Below are 24,546 nucleotides of genomic sequence, written 5' to 3'. Positions count from 1 at the left end.
GTTAAAATAGATCCCTGTGATTTTGTACGAGTGTGGTCAGCAGAAATATTGTCAGACAAATGTGGTGTGTGTTTGTTTTTATTCAGGGGAAGTGTGGAGATCCAGGGGTCACTGGTCCTCATGGTCCACCAGGCCAGAAGGTGAGTGGAGCAGGAGATTATCAAGCGGATTACATTGTTTCCTTTAACCTCTGTCTTCACTGCTGTCCAACACGTCCTTTCTGTTTTGTTTTTTTTTTCTCCCATGATGCCTATTTTAACTATTCTTAGAGTGGGGACAAACAGTAGTTTAGTAGGGTAAATAGTAGTGATGTGGCAATGAAGCTTCATGAATCATTTTCTTACTTCTCTTACTTACTTCCTGGTTTAACAACTCATTCCTGTGGTTCCCTATTCTGTCCCACTGTACTGTGGGTTGCCAGATGCAGATGGTGAGCAAAGGTTTTGCTCTCTATACAGACATGATGGTTCCAAACCTGGCAACAGCTATGACTAAGTATTACGCTAGTTTCTGTCCTCACCCCCACTGAACCATCACCATGTAATGTCACACAAAAGTCTCCAGACAGTCACTCTGAAGCAAGGGTTGAGATGTTGTAACAAGTTCAGTTTCCCTTTTTAGTAACATTTTCTATGAAGCCCATGTCTACAGTGGATTTTAAACATAATGCATTATAATCTGCCTATAAAACTGTTCAAGTATAGTCTGGAAGACTCATAGATGCCTTATGCAAGACCATGTCTGTGCGTTATAAACATACTAATAATTAGTGATGTATGAGTGAAGCTTCATGAACCATTATTTTTATTTTCTGAGCCCACTAGATGGCGCTCTCTGTTCAAAAACAGGCTGAAAACACTCAGTTACCATTGCTTGAGCCTTTTTCTTTAAACCAAGAGCGCCATCTAGTGGGCTCAGAAGAAAAAGAAAATTGTTCATGAGGCTTCATTGGCACATCACTACTAATAATGTGTTATAAGGTAATGATTAGCCTCAACTCCTATTCTTACACCATAATGACATTATAATGCATGCACAGTGGTTATAAAACACATCTTTCTTTACAACTTTGATACACTACTGCAGTAGTTCTCAACCTTTTTGAGTCGCGACCCCCAATTTAACATGCATGTTGTCCGCGACAATGAATGAACTATTAACCCTCTATGGTCCGCATTATGATGCCAGTTAGGAAAAAAAGGAGATTCAGTAGCTTCAACAGGGTACAATACATAACATTTTAAATTTAAAAACATTATAAAAAGAACTTTTTTAACCCGTTTCTTGTCTGAATGTTGCCTGTAGGAAACATTGAACCATTGAACCAACGACCCATTGAAATGAATGTCTTCAACAGTCTAAGTGTATGAAACTATCAAAAATGAAGGTTTACTCACCTATCAGTAGGACTATTTTTTTACCAGATGGTAAAGGGCCAGAAAATTATGTTTTGAGTGATTTTTTTTGAGGTGCAAAATGGCAAAGCTGTTTCCTTTGGAAAAGACTGCAAAAAACGGGTTTCAATATGGCCTCCTGGAGGTCATGTGACAAATATAAGCATTGCTTTTGGTTCCCTATACTCTTCCCTATTTTTAAAGTATCGCATCACTCAAAAACATACATTGTAGAAATCTGACAGGCCAAAAATGGGGATGTTGCAACACGGGCAACACGGTACCATAGAGGGTTAATATATTGTGCTATGATCAGATTATAATGCATTATAGAACGTGTTTCCTCTTTTCTCAGTCTAGCTGTGTCCCACATTGCTGCACAGTTTGACCCTCCACATACTCTCTGCCACAACTGTCTGTCCCTTAGTCTTCCTTTGCCACAGCCATGTAGACTATTTGCACCTTTACGCCCCAGTCCCAGTTAGCTTACACTGACGGTCACAGAGAAGTGAGACTTTGAACATTTCAACATGGCGGTCGGATTAGTGAGGGCACTACTAATTCCCCCGCGAGGGATCAGGGTGACAGCTTTCGTCTTTTCTCTTTTCTAAATCAACCTCATTCTCCGTCTGTTTCCTCTCATGCTGCCAGCCAGTTCTTACTTCACCAGCCTGCACTTTGGATCCTGCTGATGAGTGACAGCTACTCTTTTATGTTTGTCAAGTGACATGTTTTTGAGCAATTACGCCCATAAATGTCAACCATTGTGATTTAAAAAAAAGAACAAATCTGAGTTGTCTTTGTTGTGCAACTTAATTACAGGTAACCTTGGTTATTTTCAATGTGCCATCCTTGAAGCATATATTACTTTAGCTTTTTGGGAATGACTAATGAGTCATGAGTAAAAGAGAGCTTGAAAAGTTTTCACTCAAACATGTTTATAACCCATATTTAACCAGCCTTGATTGCTGGCTAAGAACATTTTCTTTCACTGCAGCAGCCTGGGAAGTTGTCACAGGGGATAGAATAGACAGTCACACGTACACAAACACACACACCTGGAAACTGCTCAAGTTTTATATTTCCTTTTATCTTCTCCCTTGATGGATTACAAACAAAGATTTGATGGTTACAACAGTTTTGCATCTAGTGTGAAATAAATAGCCAGTTTAAGGAACACCACAGCATATGAACCTTGTCTTTTCTTAAAGGAACACTCCACCGTTTTTTCATATTAAAACATGTTATTCGGATAAGTAAGACGAGTTGATACAGACCTCTTGCGTCTCAATGCGTGCACTCAATCGCCCTGGCGCGCGGAGCTACTTGGCTAGCACTTAGCTTAGCCCAGTTCATTCATTAGGATCCAAACAGATGGACAGTTAGAAGCGACCAAACTCCTCCACGTTTTCCCTATTTAAATACAGCTACACGAGTAGTTAAACGACCAAGTATGGCGACACAAAATAAAACGTAATAAACAAAACAGTAATATCATCACTTCCGCTCCCTCTCACTTCCGTCAGGAGTGATGATATTACTGCGCCGAGTCGAAGTGCTCCCAAGTGCTATTCCGCCATACATTATAGTTATCCTTTTTATCCGCTTCGAAAAGCGCCACGTTTTATTTTGTGTCGCCATACTTGGTCGTTTAACTACTCGTGTAGCTGTATTTAAATAGGGAAAACGTGGAGGAGTTTGGTCGCTTCTAACTGTCCATCTGTTTGGATCCTAATGAATGAACTGGGCTAAGCTAAGTGCTAGCCAAGTAGCTCCGTGCGCCAGGGCGATTGAGTGCACGCATTGAGACGCAAGAGGTCTGTATCAACTCGTCTTACTTACCCGAATAACATGTTTTAATATGAAAAAACGGTGGAGTGTTCCTTTAAAAGCCAGCCATTGATTTCCACACATCAATAATCTTTCACCTCTCCAGGGCTCAACAGGGGAGTCTGGTTTTCCTGGGCTTCCGGGCGCCATGGGGCTCCCAGGGTTCAAAGGTCACAAGGTAGGAGTCAATTCATACAATAACATACATGAACCAATTAAAAAAAATGACCTTGATGTTTTTTCTTGGACATAATGACATCTACAATTGGCAACAGAGGCGACACTTTATGAATGATTTATAGCTTTGGCTGTCAGGAGTACATTTACATGTTGTACTGTCGAAATGTTGACAGCTTAACATAATACATACTTGTTAATGTATTATTCATCATTGGCTCAGATGACATGATTAATTTTAATGGTGCTAAAGGTTGTCCTTCAAACTTCAAAAGCAGTACGCCCACGCTCATAAATACAAGCGATCCTAATCCGGATCAGTCTGTTTAACATGCTGTGTTTTGTTTTATGTACAGTTTGTTGTCAACAGGACACTGATCTGTTTTTTCTCCTATAATTCCTCAAACAGCACGCTGCTCTCATCATGGCTTTCTTGCTATGATAAGTACAGCATTTGTTTTGACATCTGTCAGTGTCAAAACTAAAATTGGAAATTAGTCTTACACTGTAAAAAATAATCTGTTTAATTTACGGTAAAATACCGGCAGCTGTGGTTGCCAGAACCTCACCGTAAAAATTACAGTGAGTGGATTTTCTATTCTAAATTTAAATGTAAATATCAGCAAAAAAACTGCAATTTAGTCTGAATAATCATGTTATTTTTTAGGGTAATTGTGTCATTCATTCACACATCAGGGTATTTCTCCATACATTTTGCATGAAAATGTTATATTTTACAGCAAAACTGTGTGTTTCTTCCACTTTATGGCAGAAAAAAGTAAAAGTTTTGTGCTATTCTTTGATTTGATTTTGATTAATTAAAAGTGTCTATATAATAATATATATATATAATATGGTGATATACAATTTTTTATTTTACGCCCTATTTCTGATGTATCTGACAGTGTTTTACTGTTATTTCTACAAAGATTTTTAACAGTGTAGTTGGACACGTTCTAATGTTCAGTGTGTTTTCAGGGGGAGAGAGGAGAGATAGCTACAAAAGGACAACAGGTACTGAACTTTTTCTTCACACTCCTAAACAAAAAAAAGACACAAAATGACAAAAAAAGACACAAAATGACCAAAAAAGACATAAAATTACCAAAAAAGACACAAAATGACCAAAAAACCCCACAAAAAGACTAAAACACATTAACACATGAACACTTTAACACAGTGGAGACAGAACTGACTTCCAAAATGATTTGGCGACCCCCAGAAATCATCTTGCGACCCCAATTGGGGTCGGGACCCCAAGGTTGAGAATAGCTGGTCTAAATGACTAAATATAAAATACAATATCACATAAAAAACTCACATTTACAGGTATTGACTCTATATAAACTCTCTTTCACATTATTAAACTATCTACTGTGCCAGAAACAGTACAGAGGTTATGTGCTTGGTGTTGTTAATGAAAGGTAAACATTCCTACAGGTGTTGCACTGCAAAGCAATGCATCATATCATTACTTTACCTGATTATCATTACGCTGATTAGCCTGTGTTACTCGTACACTCTGCTAATGTGTTGGAAACATCTGTCTCTAACCTTACAGCAACATCAAATCTATGCAGCAACTGTTGTAGTGATTCAGCATTAGCATATTTTATGGGGTTAAGTTTCACTGATTTACATCAGCCTCTTAGTGGTGATTAAGATACGTGGTATGTTGGAGAAGAATCTCTTATATTACTATGAGCGTAAGGAGCCAAACTAATTTAATTAACTGTGAATATAGTCACATTTACACATGAAATGTGTGCAGTATGGGTTACAGTTCATATTTAAATTAAATATGAATTCATTATCTATACCTATGTTATTACTGTCAAAAGGGGCTGGCGACTATTCCACTGTGTTAAAGTGTTCATGTGTTAATGTGTTTTAGTTTTTTTGTAACACAGGCTAATCAGCGTAATGATAATCAGGTAAAGTAATGATATGATGCATTGCTTTGCAGTGCAACACCTGTAGGAATGTTTTCCTTTCATTAACAACACCAAGCACATAACCTCTGTACTGTTTCTGGCACAGTAGATAGTTTAATAATGTGAAATGGAATTTATATGGAGTCAATACCTGTAAATGTGACTTCTTTATGTGATAATGTATTTTATATTTAGTCATTTAGACCAGCTATTCTCAACCTTGGGGTCCCGACCCCAATTGGGGTCGCGAGATGATTTCTGGGGGTCGCCAAATCATTTTGGAAGTCAGCTCTGTCTCCACTGTGTTAAAGTGTTCATGTGTTAATGTGTTTTAGTCTTTTTGTGGGGTTTTTTTTGGTCATTTTGTGTCTTTTTTTGGTCATTTTGTGTCTTTTTTTGGTCATTTTGTGTCTTTTTTGGTCATTTTGTGTCTTTTTTGTCATTTTGTGTCTTTTTTTGGTCATTTTGTGTCTTTCTTTTGGTCATTTTGTGTCTGTTTTTGGTCATTTTGTGTCTTTTTTGGTCATTTTGTGTCTTTTTTTTTGGGAATTTTATGTTTTTTTTGGTAATTTTGTGTCTTTTTTGGTCATTTTGTGTCTTTTTTGTGTCTTTTTTTGTGTCTTTTTTTGGTCATTTTGTGTCTTTTTTGATCAATTTGTGTCTTTTTTGGTCATTTTGTTTCCTTTTTTTGGTCATTTTGTGTCTTTTTTTTTGTTCATTTTGTTTATTTTTTGGGTCATTTTGTGCTTTGACTATTCTAGCATTGGCATCAAGATGCCGCCCTGTTGTACTTCTACCACTGTGAACATGAGCCTGAGTAATAAGTTGAAGAATCAAAGCATGTGATGAATGCTGTGATTCAGTTGCTTCCCTTTACGTGCACTAATGGAAAAGTGTGGGAGCCCAGAGGAGCAGTGGAGGGAGAATAGTATGTCACAGTGCTGCAGGATGCAGTTGGAAAGTCACACACAAGATAAAAAGTCAGGTTTGTTAAAGGTCACCACTAGCCAATTCCTATCCCCTCTCTCCCTGGGTTTCTCTTATTGGCTGCTAGTGGTAATCATGACCTTTTCTCTACTCACACACACTCACACAGAGTGAAGACATGGACCAGCACACAGTAATACACACACAGCTACATCTACACACCAGTTGTTGCACACATTTAATCTCATCCTTGCACACACAGACACACCACAGGAAGCCATACCAGCACGTATGTAAACAAACTCACACAACAATTCAGTTAATCATGATGTATCTCTTTTCAGGGGGAGCCAGGCAGAGATGGAGATCCAGGAACTCCTGGTGTACCTGTGAGTGTAGAGCCATGCTGCTTCCACTGGGTGGCAGTAAAGCTTATGTTTCTATGGGTTTAGAGGGGACTCTGGGTTTTATGTGTATTGTGTGTATGTGTGCAGTTACGAGGACCAAATGTCCCCACAAGGGCACAAGGACAAGAGAGAATGTCTTGGCCACTCCTCACTTACAATGAGCCAATTTGTGTTGAGAACTTGAGTTTTAATTTTTTGTAAAGTCTGTAGTTAATATCATAAATCCCCTGATACAAGTCACCATAAAGACTTTATTACAAATATATGATGATAATAATAAACTCTACTTATATAACACCTCCGAAAGTGACTTTACAAGGTGCTTTACAAGATTAAAATCAGACAGCATATAAAAACACATAAAAATGCAATAAAAGACTAAACAGAAAACAGTGCAAGCAAACAGCAGTACAGTGCAGAAGACTTAAACTGACTAAATGAGAAGAGACAAAACAAAAATGAGAGAATAAAACAGCACGGCAGCTCCAGAATGTAGGCCTAATATAAAGTCATAAAATCAAATAAAATGTATTCTGAAAAAGTAAACTTTGGGCAGGGACACAGAATGAGGTAAGTGAATAAGCCGGGTAGGATCATCTGTTTAGAAGAGTTGTTTCAGAGTCTCAGGCAAAGCCACAGCCCGCCTTGGTGTTTAAACTCATCATTGTCAGGGTTCAGATTCTTGACAGCAGTGAAAAGGACGCAATGTCAATTTAGGGACTTACAGTTGGAAAAAGTTGCCAACAAATCTGACAAGGTGAAAGCAGAAGGGCAGGTCACAGACAGGATGTGGCAGGTCTGAAGAGTGACAGAGAATTTTTAAGAAATCGCAACTTAGCGTAAACTGCTTCAATAAACGTATTCACCAGTAAGTAATTAAGCTAAATTGCTTGCTAACTACAATAAATTGTTAGTAGTTACTGATAGTGCCAATGAAGCCTCATGAACCATTTTGTTTTTCTTCTGAGGTGGCAGGACACACGGATTCATAAACTGAAGGAGATGATTTTTATACAGTATGAAGAATAAACTAAAAAAAGAGTTTATTTTAGAAGCATGTTGTGTCATAAAATATGAAGTAATGTATATTAAAAATGAAACAAACTGCAGGCCAGGTCCTGTGTGGTCACAAACTTTACACTAGTGATGTGCCAATGAAGCCTCATGAACCATTTTCTTTTTCTTCTGAGCCCACTAGATGGCGCTCTTGGTTTAAAGAAAAAGGCTCAAGCAATGGTAACTGAGTGTGCTTTCAGCCTGTTTTTGAACAGAGAGCGCCATCTAGTGGGCTCAGAAAATGAAAATAATGGTTCATGAAACTTAATTCGTACATCACTAGAATTGATGGTTAAGTTTATTATTTACACCAGTGCTTTTCCTACTGTGACATGTCCAAACTGACCAGCACTTTGTAAAACTATTTTCTGATAACGACCGGGTTTATTCATTCATCTGTCACCAGTTTACTTATTTCATTTTTAACTGTACTCATTTCAATCTTCATACAGTCTTGTCCCTGATCTTGTATGTACTTTAATTGATGTTGAATGTGGTGTATGAGAATTGTGGTTGATTGTTCTTATTTTATCATGGTGCTGCCTTCTTGGCCAGGTCATTCTTGAAAAAGAGATTTTAATCTCAATTAATTTTACCTGATTAAATAAAGGATATTGATTGATTGATTGTTAAACTTCTGTTGCTGGCGAGTTAATACCTAACAAGCTAGCTAGCTGGGAACATGCTAGTCAATTATCCCTGCTAGTAGTCTCTTCTTCACCTAGCTATTATCACCGGTGATATTACCTAGCTAATGTTTGTTCTTATTTCATACAAAAGTTTGTGGCTTTGGAGGAAATACGTAATATATCATAGTTAATTAAGTGCCAGTATGCAGATTTTTATTATCTTTGGACAAAGGCTACCTGGCCAGGTTAGCTGTTTCCCCACCATTTGTTAGCTAAGCTAACTGGCTTTAAATTTAGATTTACCACACATACATGAGTTGTGGCAACCTTCTAATGAACTGTTTCCTAAATGATGAGACAAATGGCAAGTGTGCAGGAGATGGATCAGGTCAGGTGAAAGATAAAAGGAAACTCAAGAGAAGCGACTCATGGAAATTTTTTTACAAGGTGACATAAGGCTTGATCATAAAGTGAGAGGAGCAGAGCTGCGTAATCAACATGTTTATCCACGTTGAGATTATCAACCTCATCAGTAATTGGTAATGAGCAAACATAATGATATAAATTAATGTGTTATCTGCAATTTCCAACTCTCGAGCCAAGCTTTGTAATTTATACCTTCTAATAGGAATGGTACCAAATGAGTAGCATTTAAGAATTGATCAAAGTATTGATTACTGAGACATCGATCGTCAGGCCCCAATGAATCCAGACTGAGGTGTGTGTGTGTGGGTGTGTGCGTGGGTGTGTGTTAAGCGATATTGCATCATGCAGAGGCAGAGCTGTGTAGTCCTTTCTGTGACACTTGAGACAGATAAGACGATTGTATTTCTCAGTATGCAGCTTAATGTTCACACTCTGTAATTCCACAGTGTTGAGAGCAGCCCAGCCTTCTTGTGACACACTCTCAAGGCTAAATGCATCAGCAGTGAATCACAAGTGTGTCACTGCTGGAATGAATATGACATATTTTTGTCTTCAGACAGACTTCCTAATACTTACTGGGTAAAATAAATATGAATCTGCACTGCAGTTCAGGAGAGGGTATATTCTGTTTTCCTTGTTTCCCTCCTCATTACCACTTGTCTTCTACTGGGAAGTAATGTGGCGTTCAGATTACAGAGCATTGCACAGCGCAGAGCTGGGTTTTTTTTTTTTTTTGCCCGTGGACTACAATGTGAGCATTGCTTGGAGATCATTACAGATTGAAACAGCATCTTTGTAACAAACCTGCAAGCTGCTTCTGAGGGCTCATATTTCACAAAGCAAATGTTTTGTTAGTTGGAAATACAATCTCACCAGCAGATTGAGTTTTCTTAGTCGCAATGGAACTGAAGATATTAATATTCAAACTTTCCATGATTCTCTGCATCTCTAGAATTTATTATCCATGTTGACTCAAAACTCAAGGTTGATAGTTCATTCTAATGATCTACATATAACAGAGGGATATTCAGAATGCAACCTGATTGGTCTTTGAAGTTTTGGCACAGGGTGGATTTCAGTGATTCACGCCAATAGACATCCTGTGTCGACGGGGGTCACAGCCAATCAGTGAAAAGGGAAACTAAAGACAAAAGTAGATCTTTTTGAAAATAGTATGACAGAACAACTAAAGGCACAAAAGTGGGAACTGGGCCAACAAATAAGCAAGGCCTCTGGGCACACATGGGTACTAAAACACACAACATGGTCTCACAGGAATCCGTGAAATAGCCACGGATTCGCTTAAGTCAAAATCCGTGGAATAGCCACGGAATCACTCAAATTTCCGTGAAACTGACACGGATTTCGCTACAATGCAAGTCAATGACAGTCATATTCCGTGGCTATTCCAACATACAAAGTGATTATGTATATTCACTGAGTGAATATTTAGAAAATAAAACATATATTTCTCGCTAGAAATGTGATCAAAATTCATTTTTATGCAGAAACTAAGTCAATATATTGATTTTTTCACTAAAAATGAGAGAACTGTCCGCCATGTTTTTTGTTCTGACCGCCGAAACCTTGAAAGTCACGTGACTTGGAACAAACCAATAGGAAAAAATATCCATTTACATTAACTTGCATTGTCGCAAAATCCGTGTCAGTTTCAAGGAAATTTGAGTGATTCTGTGGCTATTCCACGGATTTTGACTTAAGCGAATCCGTGGCTATTTCACGGATTCCTGTGAGACCAGGTTCAAAACACAATACCATTGCTGCTGTTGATGATTTTATTTTATTTATTTGCACAGTTAGAATTACATAAAATGACAAAGATAACATATAATGTAAAGTGCAGGGGGAGGTAGAAAACCCAGATGGGCTTATTTAAAGCCTCCACCTAAAATGTCATAGTTCTTAGAAAGTAATAAACTGATAATAGAAAAAACACATGTATAACATCAACAAGTTAGTTGATCAGTGTGGATATTCAACTTCGCAATATGTTTACATGTGACCTAAAAAAGGTAGGCAGTCTCATCTCTTAAGCAGCAGTGTTGATGTTGAGCATGTGATTAACACATGTTAATCACAACACGTGTGATGTTGCCACTAAAGTGTTGCATCCATGCATTGCTTTTGTCATTCAAGTTCCGGTAGCTTGTTAAAAATATATATGTGGAAAGCTGTTGCATGAGATAATCAGCCTTTTTTTTCATTAGCTTTTATTTTTTTGTTTGAAGTCATTTTGCACAGATGAATGTAGTGGGAAAACAGCTATACTTTAGTTTAATGAGGACATTTGCATTAAGCCAATCCTTTCTCAGCTGTCCTCTATGTAGCCCTGCAAAAGCTTCCTTTGAGTTGTTGAGTAGTCATAGGTGGTGCCATAATGCCTGAAGTCACTATAAATGGACTCCCAGCATGCTAGCTGTTCAGGACCAGCATTTACTTGCTTTGAAAAGCACTCCTGATGATATGTTTTCTTGAACAAAACTTCCTCAAAAACAGACTGTGGCAATGCTGGCTATTTGTTTCCAACAGTGCTAGGATGGCTGAAATCACTTACTAGTAAAGGAGAACATGTACATGGAAAAAGAGGAAGCATTTTAAGGGAAGCAGAACACAGCCAGAGCCATTTTTAGCAAAAAAAAAAAAGCTTTAGAGAATGCATTACAATAGCTAATCTAAAATGTTTTGTAAGCCACTAGTTTTGACAGTAAAGAGTGCGGTTCTGCATCAGCAATGCAGAACAGCGAGCATTGCTACTCTGACATACTAACTCAGCCTTTGATATGTAAGCTGAAGTTTCTAACTGTCTCTCTCTATTTCCCCCTCTTCTCTTTTCCTCCCCACCCTTCCCGCTCTCTTTTCTTTCTTCCGTCAGGGCGAAGTGGGACCCAGGGGAAGGAAAGGAGAGGTTTGTCGAATTAGACTTTGCGGTATTAGATATAATCCATTCTGTCTTATTCTGCACCGCAGTGAGAAGCCCTGTCAAGCCGCACGGCTGCTATAGAAGACTTACAGAGCCAATACCTCCAGGCCTGGGGAAATCTGGCCCCCCGGGCAAAAATATACATCACAAAAGCCCTCTTTTCTAAAGGCACACACATCTGAAATATCAAACACTTACAGTACTGTCTGCAGAATCACAATTTATGGAGATATACCCTCCCTCCGTTGTACAAGTGCTGTACTGTTGCTATGATATCATTTGATACAAGTAGGCTACGTAGTGTATTAGCATGCCTTTTGATCACTAACAAAGAAAACTGAAAGAAAGTGGAAAACTTTGAATGTTGTTGCTTAGCTCTCTAGCTAACTAAGCTTACTTAGCTCCATGCTGTCTTATAGTGTTTTCATTTGACTTTTTTTTTTAAATAAGACCCCTGCAAAATGACTCCAAAATACTTAAATAAGCATTTGGTCACAAAGCGGTACTGTGTTAGCAGTTTGAGGCTAAATCTACATGTCTAATGCGTTAACTTAGCGTGCTCACAAGGAGATGATCAATGTAAAAGACATTAATAAATAAGAAATAGTCATTATAGTGTTACATTGTAGTGTTAGCTGGTCCCCAAAATTTTCAGTATGATAAGAATAAAAATATTTTCTTCTGGAGCAGGACAGAGCCACTAACGTTAGCCAACTCTGTTAGCATCCAGGACCGAATTCCATACAGTGAGGGAATACTAAACAATAGATGTGTGATGCCTCTTGATTTAAAAAAAAAAATGCAACCTGTAACCTGCACATACTAATGTTAATTAATTAATGGTATGCTTCTTGATAGTAGCCAGTTGGTAGTAGACAGTAACATTACTTTTATAGCAGTAAGCTAGTTAGACTGACATGATAATGATTGCAACTTACACTGGACAGATAAACTCAGAATCATCCATTCCTTACACTGTGCTCTTGGTTTTAGGACGCTTAAAAGGTAAGGTAAAAAATAAGACAACCCACTGAACTTTTAAAATACTAAATATATTTTAAACACCAGAAAAACGTGACACACCAATAATAGCAACAGTTAGACAATGTTTAGGGACGGATTCAACAAGTAGTCAATCAACCCTTTTGCATGAGATAACATAATTTAGTAAATTATGCAACCTGGTCTCACAGGAATCCGTGAAATAGCCACAGATTTGCTTAACTCAAAATCCGTGGAATAGCAACGGAATCCTGTCATATCCCGTGGCTATTCCAACATACAAAGTAATTATGTACATTCACTGAGTGAATATTTAGAAAATAAAACATATATTTCTCACTAGAAATGTGATCAAAATCCATTTTTATGCAGAAAGCATAAGTCAAAATATATATTTTTTTCACTAAAAATGAGAGAACTGTCCGCCATGTTTTTTGTTCTGACCGCCGGAACCTTGAAAGTCACGTGACTTGGAACAAACCAATAGGAAAAAATGGGATATGACTGTTATTAACTTGCATTGTAGCGAAATCCGTGTCAGTTTCACGGAAATTTGAGTGATTCCGTGGCTATTCCACGGATTTTGAGTTAAGCGAATCCGTGGCTATTTCACAGATTCCTGTGAGACCAGGTTCTTATGACAAAAGAGCCTCAATTTCACAATTTTTTCTTAGTTACTTGAGATTGTCTGTCCTCCTCCTGCCCCTTCAGACAGGAACGTCAGGTGACGTGGGCCAGAGGGGACCTGAAGGAAAGAAAGGGGACACTGGCCATATGGGTGTTGTTGGTCCCAGGGGCTTTCCTGGTCAGGACGGGTTGCCAGGCCAACCAGGCCAACCAGGATATCCTGGAAAACCTGTAAGTGAACATTTTCCTGACCATCTCCTCCCAGCTAAAAAAAAAAAAGAAATAAGAAAAGAAAAATGGGCTTAAAGAAACAGTCAGTGATTTCCTGCCTGGATTGGAGGAGTTATGTTTAGGAGTAATGGGAGTGCTGCTGTCAGTGTGTGTGGGCTATGTGAAGACAGAGAATGGAGCATGGAGAAGATCCTGTAAATCTGCAGGCACACTCAATCACAGGTTGAGCCTGTTTTCCCAGTCCCACAGTGGATTCAGCTGAATCAAAGTGTAATTGTGTGTTGCAGGGCAAGCCTCCCTCAGATGAACATCTTCTAAAGCTCTGCACTGATGTTCTGCGTAGTAAGTATCTGTTTGTTTTTATGTCACTTTGCTGAGAAGCAGAGTATGAAAGCCAGGGTCTGAAACTCCCTCCCAGCATGCACCAGATGCTGCTAACAGTTGTCTCCGCTGTAGAGTTGCACATTTCACATACTTCCTTTGATCTATTAACACTGATTATGACAAACTGCGGTCAAACCGGGGTATGTGGTGAATAATTTAAGTGATTATTCTCTCTGTAAGGGGGGGGGGGGACAACTCAAATTGGCTTGGGGCCACTGCTGGTATTTTCCTTAGGCAACATGACCATGTTTTAGTATAACAAACATTCTGATTTATGTTTGTAGTCTAAGTCAGTAGTTCTCAACCTTTTTGAGTCGCGACCCCCAATTTCACAGTTCAAATCATACAAAATCAGTTGATACGACGTATTTCGGACAAATAATGAAGCAGACAACAACTAAAAACAGTCAGCTTCAAGCCAGAGAATCCTTGTAAAGTAATAACTTGGCATTTGTCAGAAAAGACACAAAATTACCCAAAAAAGAATCAAATTGACCAAAACCGACACAAAATTACCAAAAAGACACAAAATGGCCCAAAAAAGAAACAAAATGACCCAAAAAAGACCCAAAATGACCCAAAAAAGACCCAAAATGACTAAAAAAGACACAAACTGACCACAAAATGATAAAAAAAAGACACAAAATGACCAAAAAAGACACAAAATGACCAAAAAAAGACACAAAATGACCAAAAAAAGACACAGATGACAAAAAAGACACAAAATGACAAAAAAATACATTAAATGACCAAAAAGACTAAAACACATTAACACATGAACACTTTAACACAGTGGAGACAGAGCTGACTTCCAAAATTATTTGGCGACCCCTTGTGACCCCAATTGGGGTCGGGACCCCAAGGTTGAGAATAGCTGGTCTAAGTAGTATTAACCAATCACGTTTAAGCTGGCTTTGATTGGTTGCATGTAACCAATCCTTGTGGAGAGCAAAAGAGCTGGAACTCATTGGCTGAAATGTAATCTCGGAGATTTTACTTTTAAGTACAACCCTGATTCCCCAAAAGTTGGGTTGTTGTCTAGAACATAAATACAACAGAATGCAATAATTTGATAATCCTTAGTGACATTTATTCTGTGCAAAACAATTTATTTTATGTTCTAACTGCTTAACTTTTATTTTTGCAAATATACACTTTTCTTCTTGATGCATCTTTGTTAACTTACACAGTGCCCCAACCTTTTTTGGAATTAGGGTTGTTAGCTTCGCCAACTTAGCCAAACATCATACTTAAGAAACAATGCGGCAGTAGACACCGTCTTTGACCTCCTAATATTGCACCTTAAATTGGTAATCAGGCAGTAAATATTGACTGGCACATGGAAGATGAAGTTTATCCGTAAGTTCTATCCATTCATCGTTATCTGCTGGCTATACTGAACCCCAAAAATATCAGCTCTTGCCCCGAGAGCCCAGAGAAAGTTCATCTTCAGACCATTAGCGGATGGTAGTGATGTGTCAGTCATGAACGGTTCAAATAGCCGGCTCTTTTAAGTGAACGATGGGAACCGGCTCACGTCTGTCAACGAGCCGTTCTCTTTTTAAACTTTTCTCGTTCTCAATCATGTAAGGATTGACAAGGATCATACCACCAAGCAGGGAGGGGCGGGGGGCATCGCTGAGACGATGACAGGAGGAGGGGGAGACACGCAGAAGGAGAGAGAGGAGTGTGGTGCAAAGATGAGTGAAAGTCGAAAAAAGAGTTGTATTTGGATTCATTTTGACACTTGTGACAACATGAAAGTGCAGGATAGAATTGGTAAAGTAAAGCTCTCCTGTATTTAATTTCTGTTATTTCAGTACTTTACCAGCAGAGTGGTTCTTCAAGCAAGTTAGAGAGTTACAAGGGATTTACAACTGTAAATGGAATTGGCTACATCAATTTATTAAAACATAAGTGATATATGGGTTCAAATACAAATCAAGTCAGTCAAAACAGCGTTAAATTTGGCTGAATTATAAAAGGTATAAGTGGTAAAATGAAGAGTCATTTTGGAGCCAAAAGTTCCGGTTCTTCTTGGTGAGCTGAGCCAAATGATCCGGATCACAAAAAAGAGACAAAATTCCAATTTCAAATTTGCCCTGATTGAGGTCACAGTTGAAACTCTGAGTACAGCTTCAAGATGGGCATCACTAAGCCTGGACCTGTACTTCTTGCATTTATTAAAGTTCATAGTCGAGAAAAGTTTCTCACAGATACTGTATGTGCTTCCAAAATGGCACATTACCCAACTGAACACTTTGGCCAGCTCTGAGAAGGATAGAGGTAATTCTCTCAGAAATTGTCCAGTCGTGTCTCCTTTTCCCTTTGCCTCTCTGAATTAAGCTTTTAGCTCAATACAGCACTGCAACTCAATGACTTCCATTTGCAACACACTTGGGACACTCTCCACATCAGCTGAGAAGGGGTCTGCAAACAGCTGGAAAGAGTCACAGCGTGCCTTGAAGTTAGCAAAACACTGATCAAATTCTTGCAGTAGGTTTTCAAGGGAGACATATTCATCACCACTCAATGCTGTGCCCTCCTCCACAGGAGATCTGCATGCTGTGAAATGGCTGAGCTTTTTTGCAGAAAGCTGAGTTTTGAAAAGTGTTTGCGGAGAAGGCTTTCACACTTTCATACACTGCTTTGATGAGCTGACCAGGGCCCTGGGGCTACAGGTTCAGGATGTTCAGCTCCTATGTTATATCCACTTGGAATGCAACGTCTATGACCCGTTTGGGAACATTAAATACAGTAACATCCATTCTAACATCTTCCCTGGATCTCTTTACCTTTGCTCTTAACTTCTTTACATCTCTTCAGGATATTCCCCTGCTGAGTCAGTGCATCAATTTCTACTAAAAAGGTCTGGAACTGGTGCTGTAAATTGCAGGACCTGATGTAATTGATACGTTTCAGGACAACAAATTACATTTTCTTTTTTTGTAATTTACTTTTTATTGTTTTTTGAAATGAACAAACAAACAATCAACATGAAGACCTATAGACAAATACAGAAAATAGTAAAAGTGTACAAAAGGGGATTGGAAAACACCCAAAATTAAATGAATAAATAAAATAAAAAGGGGAAAGGTACAAAGAAATGAAAGTATTCTGATCGTCCAATCTGAGATTACCTGAAATCCGGTTTTATGGTAGAGACATATGTAATCAATTTTTGCCAATTTTCAATAAATACCTCTTTTTGTGTTCTTAAATTGAAAGTAATTCTTTCCATTACAAAGATACTGTACACAATATCGATCCATTCATCTGCACTAGGAGCCTCCCTCTTCAGACATTTCTTTGTTATCGATTTCTTACAGGCCACCAATAATATTCTAAGTAAATATTTATCTTTATTCCTCCACTCCAGTTCCTCTAGATCCACTAAATATAATAAATTGAAACAAAAAGTTATTTTTGTTGAAAACACAGTCTCTAGAATTTGATGTACGCTCAACCAAAATGGGGTCACAACAGGGCAACACCAGAATATGTGATAATGATTACCAATTACATTTTCATATGTAAAACATTTGCTGCAAAGTTCCTGCTGATGTATAATGCCACCTGATTGGGACGCTCTCACACTTTTTTCAACACTTATCATCCCATAAGTATGGGGACTACTTTGCCTTCTAGTAGGTAGGTTGTTAGGTTGTTTTCAGCCTATGCAATGACTCCACCTTCTAGTCCAGGGATTCCCAAAGTGTGGTGCGTGGACCCCCAGGGGTGCACGAGCTGCCACTAGGAGGTGCGCGAGATGAAAAATGTAATGGCGGTCTGATAATTACACAATTACATTTTTTTCCCCCACACAATAAAGAAGTGTAAATAAACATTTCCTTTGTAAAATGTAAAATCAAAAACTTTAATATTAATTAATAAATAAATGCAGGTTATTCAAAATGCACATCATCTTAAAATGAAGTGTAGAAGAAGTTATCTTCTTCCATTTTTCCAGCCTGTGTTATGATGACGGGTTGTTTAGCTCCACAATCATTTAAACTTGCTGCAATTTTTGTTCAACACGGCTCAAAATATTATAACATTTTCCCCAACTTATGTGCTTTCTGCCTCTGATCCTGAGCCTGTCATCATCCTCTTTGCTCTTAAAAGTGAAGCTTGTGCATAACTTTGTTGCATTATATTGAAACTGTGTTTCAGATTAATTCAAATGTGAGAACCCATTGTTGTGATGGTGATTATTTTATTATATGTGTGTTCTGGTCATTTGAGCATGATTAAACATGCCGCCTTTAATATGGCTATAAAAAAAGCTTATTGCTTTTTGTTTTTTTTGAAGGTGTGGGGGATTGGGGGTGCATCAACACGGTTGGGACGTAGAAAGGGGTGCACGGCTAAAAAAGTTTGGGAACCGATGTTCTAGTAGGTACAATAGGTTTATATCAGCCCATTCAAAGGCCAGTCGTGGTTGCCAGAACCTACCGTAATAAATGTTCTAATATTACAGTAAAATGATATTAGCACTTTTGAATTCACATTTAAGAATTTTTTCTTTTAAGATTATATTTTACCATAAGAAATGAAACATTTTCCCATCAAAAGAAACACTGTTCTTTACTTCTACTTACTAGTTTGCCCAGTATGCAGAGATGCTATGAATATCATATCACAGAATATTTATGGGTTTAGCTTTAACATCGACATGATGGTCGACCTCGATCCATTTCAGGGTCATGGGTAAATGTGTCCACCTGCTGCTTTTGTACTGTATTCCTTTGATCTGTCTCTTTACCAATCATGCGCTCATTGGATGGAAGGGGCATAATTAGCTGACTGGAAAGCACCCAATATATCTGCAGGGAACAGATTCCTGATTGGCTTTTGATTTCAGTACAGTGGTGGTTCTACACAGGGGCCTCCAGGAGCCACTGCCCCTGTGAAGAAGCCTTTGGCCCCTGCTGTGGCACAATAATAAAATGATCAATTTATAACAATGAACAATGGAACAATTCTAACATTTTTTGTTCAAACAATATCTCATTGTACACAAAAAGAACCCAGAATGTGTACATATAATAGTTTAACTCTCTGGAGTCTTGTTGGGCTATTTTGTCCATTTTTAAAATCCTTTTCATGTCTTTACGTGTCTTTGTAAGTCATTTTGTGTCTTTTTTTGTCATTTTGTGTCTTTTTTGTCATTGGTGTCATTTATGTGTCTTTTTTGTGTCTGTTTTAGTTATTTTGTGTCTTTTTTTGGTAATTTTGTGTCTTTTTTTTTGTCATGTTTATGTCTTCTGTGGGTTTTTTTTGGTTATTCTGTCTTCTCATTTTGTGTCTTTTTTTGGTCATTTTGTGTCAATTTCAAGACATTCAAAGATTTTGAATGCCTAAATATCATCTTTGCCATTTTTTCATGTGCTAATGTGCCCCTCTGATTAAACACTGGCCCCTCCTTGGCCCCCACAGTAAAATTGGTCTAGAACCGCCACTGTTTCAGTATCATGTCACTTGACAGTCCTGAGAATCTCAAATCCCACATACATCACAGAACATGGAATATAAAATGTCTGTGGTCAGATTCTGTTCTTAAAGCAGTTTTAAAATAATATTCACTCTACTAATGGATTACTTAGCACCCTTTGGCTGTGCCCTGCAGATCAGCTTCCAGCGCTGCTCCAGACTCTGGCTCCTCCAGCTAGGCATGAACCCTGTCAGTGCGAAAAAGGACCCCCGGGCCAGCTAGGAGCACCAGGACCCAAAGGCTCCATGGGAACTCCAGGCTACCCTGGGAGAAGTGGCACTCCCGGTTACCCAGGACCTCCTGGAATGCAGGGTCCTGCAGGCCTCAAAGGTAATATAACCCATATTTTTTTTCCCCAGCACGTTATGACAGGTTTATGTTATCTGTATTCAATGCTTCCTTTTAAACCAGTGGAGTCGGATCCACTGTCTGAAACAGTGACAAAAGTCTTTCAATCTCCTTACCCTGATGAAAACAAGACAATAAATAACAACATAACTTCATGAACAAGAGCTAGGACAGAATTTAGTGTTGCTTTCATCAACGATTAAAATCAAAACAGTGTCAACGACTAACAAATTGGCTGTGTTGATGTTCACTGTACCCCATAAAACAAGATCATTAAACAAGCGAACATCAGTGAAAGTCAGCAGAGCAAAAGACAACAAAGACTGACTGCAAGCCCATCTCAATGAGCTGTCTTTGATTTATTACCACTTCAAGACAGGGAGTGGCTAATCAGCTGTGAAAGATGCCAAACTGTACCACTCCACTGCGGTGTACCATACTTTAGAGGTATCAGAATGGCTGAAAACACTGAGGGAAGAAACTGAAAGCTGGACTTGGAGACGAGAGTTTTGTCAGAAAGCCCGCATTTCAAATTGGAGGCGTGGCCCATTTATTTGTTTCCGTTGCAATTTGTCATATTTTGCTTTTATCAACACCAACTTGTCTACTTCCCTACAACTTTGTTGCTACATTTCAAGCCTTTCTAAAAACAAAGACATTTACACTTAGCTGGATGGAAACACGTCTATAGTTTTACACACAGAGCTCACCAGTGCGTTAAAAAAAGACGCCAAGGGGTCCTGACAAAGCTGTAATGTGTGACAGGTTGGTAATGAGAACAGGTTGGCTGTGCCCAAGTATTCACAGGGCTGCTAGCATGACCGTAGACTCTTGTTACTGAATGTGCCGCAGAGACTTTTGTATAATCTGTGGTTTCACACTTGTTAAATCTGCAGCAAAGACTCCAAAACTGAAGGTTCATATAAATGATTTGGATGACGATGTTAAACTAAACCTGTAAAAATCCTGCCTAATGGTTCTTTTTATGCCATAAGGCCTCGCTGAACCTATTGTGTCAATAATGTATGGGATTTTTTTACCCTGGACCTTAAATAAGTGCTTTAGATATTTGATTAAATAAATCCAGGTTGTAAAAAAATAAAGATCAGAGTGAGTGAGATAAATTGCTGTAGTGTTACTTTGTAATGAAAGCCTGCAGACTCTTCCACAGCACAGGACTGGACACAGCTGCTTTACAGGGAACATAGCCTTTAGGTTTTTGCACCCTTGAATCTGACAGCTCATTTATTGAAGCTCTAATGCTATTCTTTAAAGCAGACATATTATGTCCCCAGGTGACATGGGACAGAGAGGGCTCAAAGGCAGCAAAGGAGAAGGCTACCATGGACCCCCAGGACCACCTGGACAGCCAGGTATGTAAAAAAAAAAACATCTATCAGCCTGTTTCCGGAAATGTCTTCACCCATTTAAGCTATTTCAGCAACCTTACCACGGTGTTATGACATCTGGCCTTTCAGATCTCATCTGGCCTTTCAAATCTGTGCATTTTTAATGCAAATGCATCAGGGCTGTTTGCAGTGTTACATTTTTGATAAATATGGGGGTGGACCCTGTTTGTACTTAATTTGCTATGAGTATTTTTAGTGAGAGCTTGGGAGGTGGCGTATGGGAGACGTGAGAGCACGTTACAGACACAGAGTGCTCTATTTCTCTGGAAGCTTTAATAGCTTATTAATTCATGAGTAGATGTAATTTACAACCCAGCATGTGCTATTTTTAGTTCATAGAACAAGAACTATGATTAAAGTTAATGGGACTTGCTGGCCATAAAAGAGTTGAAATACCAGGAACAGTTATGTTTGACCTTATTTTCTTATTTTTTGGAACTGCAGGGATTCAGGGACCTCGTGGATTTGATGGAATTGGTCATCCAGGAAACCAGGGCATTCCAGGGAAACCGGGACCCCCAGGAGATCCTGGTAAACGTGGTAACCCAGGACTCCCAGGGGTTTGTGATGCGTCCATGTGTTATCAGACCTATAACCTCAGGGAACATTACAGCAAAGGACCCAACGTCTGATGACAGAGCAGCGTGGGAAAGGCTGCTAATGAACACACCCAACACAATTTACTGTATCACTGATTTACAGAGATGTATGTGACTCTTTAATGACAAAGTATGTGTGGAGGACAGCTGCACTGGAGGCAGAAATAACCTGAGTTAAAGTGAAATAAGCAGGGCATTTATTGATTATGGTATGCATGATCAAAGATGGTCACCAGGCTCGCAAGCTAGCTTACTGAGACACCAGGCTAACATGGCTACTTTACACTTCAATCCTGCAAAGTCTGAAAAGCAGGTTTAGCTAGTTGTGTTGTTTGTTTTTATGTAAATAGCAACACAACTAGGATTTGAAATAACATTTAAAATAGCTACCTCCTCTTTTACCTGAGTTACTCTATGTTTAAGCCAATGTTACTGAAGGCTTTGCTAACAAGACAGGGTGCTAACAGGCTAAAATCTCCAGCAGTTCTATCGATGCAACACAATGCATGCACAAAAAACACATCCCAACAAAATAATGTGTTTAAAATAAACTTATAAAATAAATAGAAGTGATCTAAATGCATTTTTAAAAGCCTCACACAACCTCAGACTTTAATATTTGGGCTTATATGGCCAAAACGATACGAGATCTACTGACAACCGAGCAAAACTCAAGCAGAGTCTTTTATTAATTAATTAATAATAATTCATTTCAGACTATGAGTCTTATTTAAAAAACTCCATGTAACTGGATATTATAAATAGAAGTGGGTAAGTCACTCATGCTGTGCTGGAAAGATGTGGTTCCCTGAGGTTTCTATCAACCAGTGAGATTATTCCTGCCTTCAGTGCAGAGCTGCCTGAGAGAAATGATTGTGTCGACAAATGATGTGAAAAGTACAGAACACTCCTTGACAATGGATGGGGATATGTCACAATGAAAGAACAGGACACACCATTTTCACATGATTATCTTGTGAGCGGTTAGCTCACAGTTAGGTGAGGCAGTTTGGTCAAAGATAAGAACCCCAAAAAAGTTTATGAATAAATGAAAAAACTCCAAGTTGAAATCACTCCAACCACGACATTGTTACTTTGCAACACATTATTTCACTGTCAGCCTGCTTCTAATGCATCCTACATGTAATCCCTTCTGGTGGAAAAACATAGTCCATCACCTATTGTGTATGAAGCACCAGGGGTTGTGCTAATCCGTCACTGTGACACACGGGGTTGTATGAATCCTGTCACTGTCTATTTTTAAACCATTATATTTGTCTTCTTGTTTGCCAACACTATATAGACTTATTTTGCATTGCTTCTCTGGGTGTGTGGATTACAGTGAATTCTAAAGTAGTGGCTGTTATTTACCTCAACTGCAGATTTCTGCAGGCTTACATTATTGACAGACCTTTATTGCTAATTTTGCAAGTTATTTTTTTAATCATTTGAGAAAGAAGCCTCCCTGTTTATTAATATGCATCTCTTTTAATTTACTCAAACATCATACTTTATCTCCTTTTATACCTGCCTTTGATATATTTAGGTTGTCTTCATTTCACATCAGTACAACAAAAGGGATACCACATTTACCACTCTGCTGCTTACAGTCTCTCTTTAAAAAAGTAAAAGGACTTTTATGCATCAATTATTTTCAGTCACATTAATTTGGCTGTTTTTGTTATTGCTGTTAACTTACAGTCAACAAAACTCAACACATTGTGCACTGATGTTGTATTCTCTTAAAGGACATAATCCATCTCATCCTTGCTGGGCTTTTACTTTGAAACACATGCAGGAAGTGTTGAGTTGCATTAATGGTAACCTAACCACTCTGAGACAAACGCAAGTAGAAGTGAATCCATCAAGAGTGCATTTACAGAAACAGAAGTTTATCAGTTTGAACATTAAATACACATCATTGTACATTTTCAATTGAACACAATGCAAACATTTTTTGAAAATGAATGCATTTTGTTGTATTTACATTTTCAACAATGTCCCAATGTTGCAGAGTTGTATTGCTGCTGTGTTGAATCAGAAAAAGAAAAAAAAAAAATCACTGTTTGTGCCACTGCATTAACCCTTTATCAGGCACTTATTGAAATACCAACCAAGTGTTATTGGAGGATATTACAAGACTTTTACTTTTGTAACTTTCAAAATGTTTCCTTTTTTATTTCAAATCAAGGTCAACTGAGTTATTATTATTACTATTATATTATTATTATACTGACTGGTCAGATGGCATGGTGTCACTATCTGTGACGTAACCTGATCTTGGCTGGGAGAAATCCAGGATGTTCTCATTTTACAGCTAAACAGCGACTAAAATGTGTTTCAACGCAGTAAAAATAATCTTGATTCATATTCATAGTGCCATTTGGAGCACTAGATTATCAGTCTTGTGTATCACTGTCAGGATACAGTGATATTTATATAAAAGTTACCAACTCTAGCTTCAAGGCTTAGCTACACCTGTTGTTAGACAGCAACATTTTCCTGCAAAATCAGTTAATTCTAATGGAATTGCAGTAACCAGTTCTTCCACTTGGGTGTGTGAATTAAATCCACCCAAACCTTTTTCAGTACGTTTCAGTATGTTAACCCTTAAGAGTTCCTTAAAAAAAACTAACACATTTGTCCCTATAAGGACAAAAAGTCACCTTCCCAAAACTGCTGTAAAAATATCAAATATTAATATTTTTTATCCACTTTAAACAGGTCAATT

At 38.3% G+C, this 24,546-nt stretch overlaps 1 protein-coding gene across 1 annotated transcript in view; it reads left to right on the top strand.

Annotated features, from left to right (window-relative positions):
- The window catches only part of si:dkey-225n22.4 (collagen alpha-1(XXI) chain), an 83,692-nt gene extending 59,734 nt beyond the window's left edge, over nt 1-23,958 (top strand). Inside the window, exons 22-31 of the mRNA XM_059326509.1 lie at nt 87-140; nt 3,331-3,402; nt 4,380-4,415; nt 6,607-6,651; nt 11,674-11,706; nt 13,435-13,581; nt 13,869-13,923; nt 19,595-19,789; nt 21,103-21,180; nt 21,661-23,958. Coding sequence (XP_059182492.1) covers nt 87-140; nt 3,331-3,402; nt 4,380-4,415; nt 6,607-6,651; nt 11,674-11,706; nt 13,435-13,581; nt 13,869-13,923; nt 19,595-19,789; nt 21,103-21,180; nt 21,661-21,848 — 903 coding nt within the window. The 3' untranslated portion in view covers nt 21,849-23,958. The remainder of the gene's footprint in view (nt 1-86; nt 141-3,330; nt 3,403-4,379; nt 4,416-6,606; nt 6,652-11,673; nt 11,707-13,434; nt 13,582-13,868; nt 13,924-19,594; nt 19,790-21,102; nt 21,181-21,660) is intronic.
- The last annotated feature ends 588 nt before the right edge of the window (nt 23,959-24,546 follow it).

Source organism: Centropristis striata, chromosome 23 (assembly GCF_030273125.1).
Source record: "Centropristis striata isolate RG_2023a ecotype Rhode Island chromosome 23, C.striata_1.0, whole genome shotgun sequence".
NCBI lineage: Eukaryota > Metazoa > Chordata > Actinopteri > Perciformes > Serranidae > Centropristis > Centropristis striata.
This window is presented reverse-complemented; position numbering and strand designations above follow the sequence as displayed.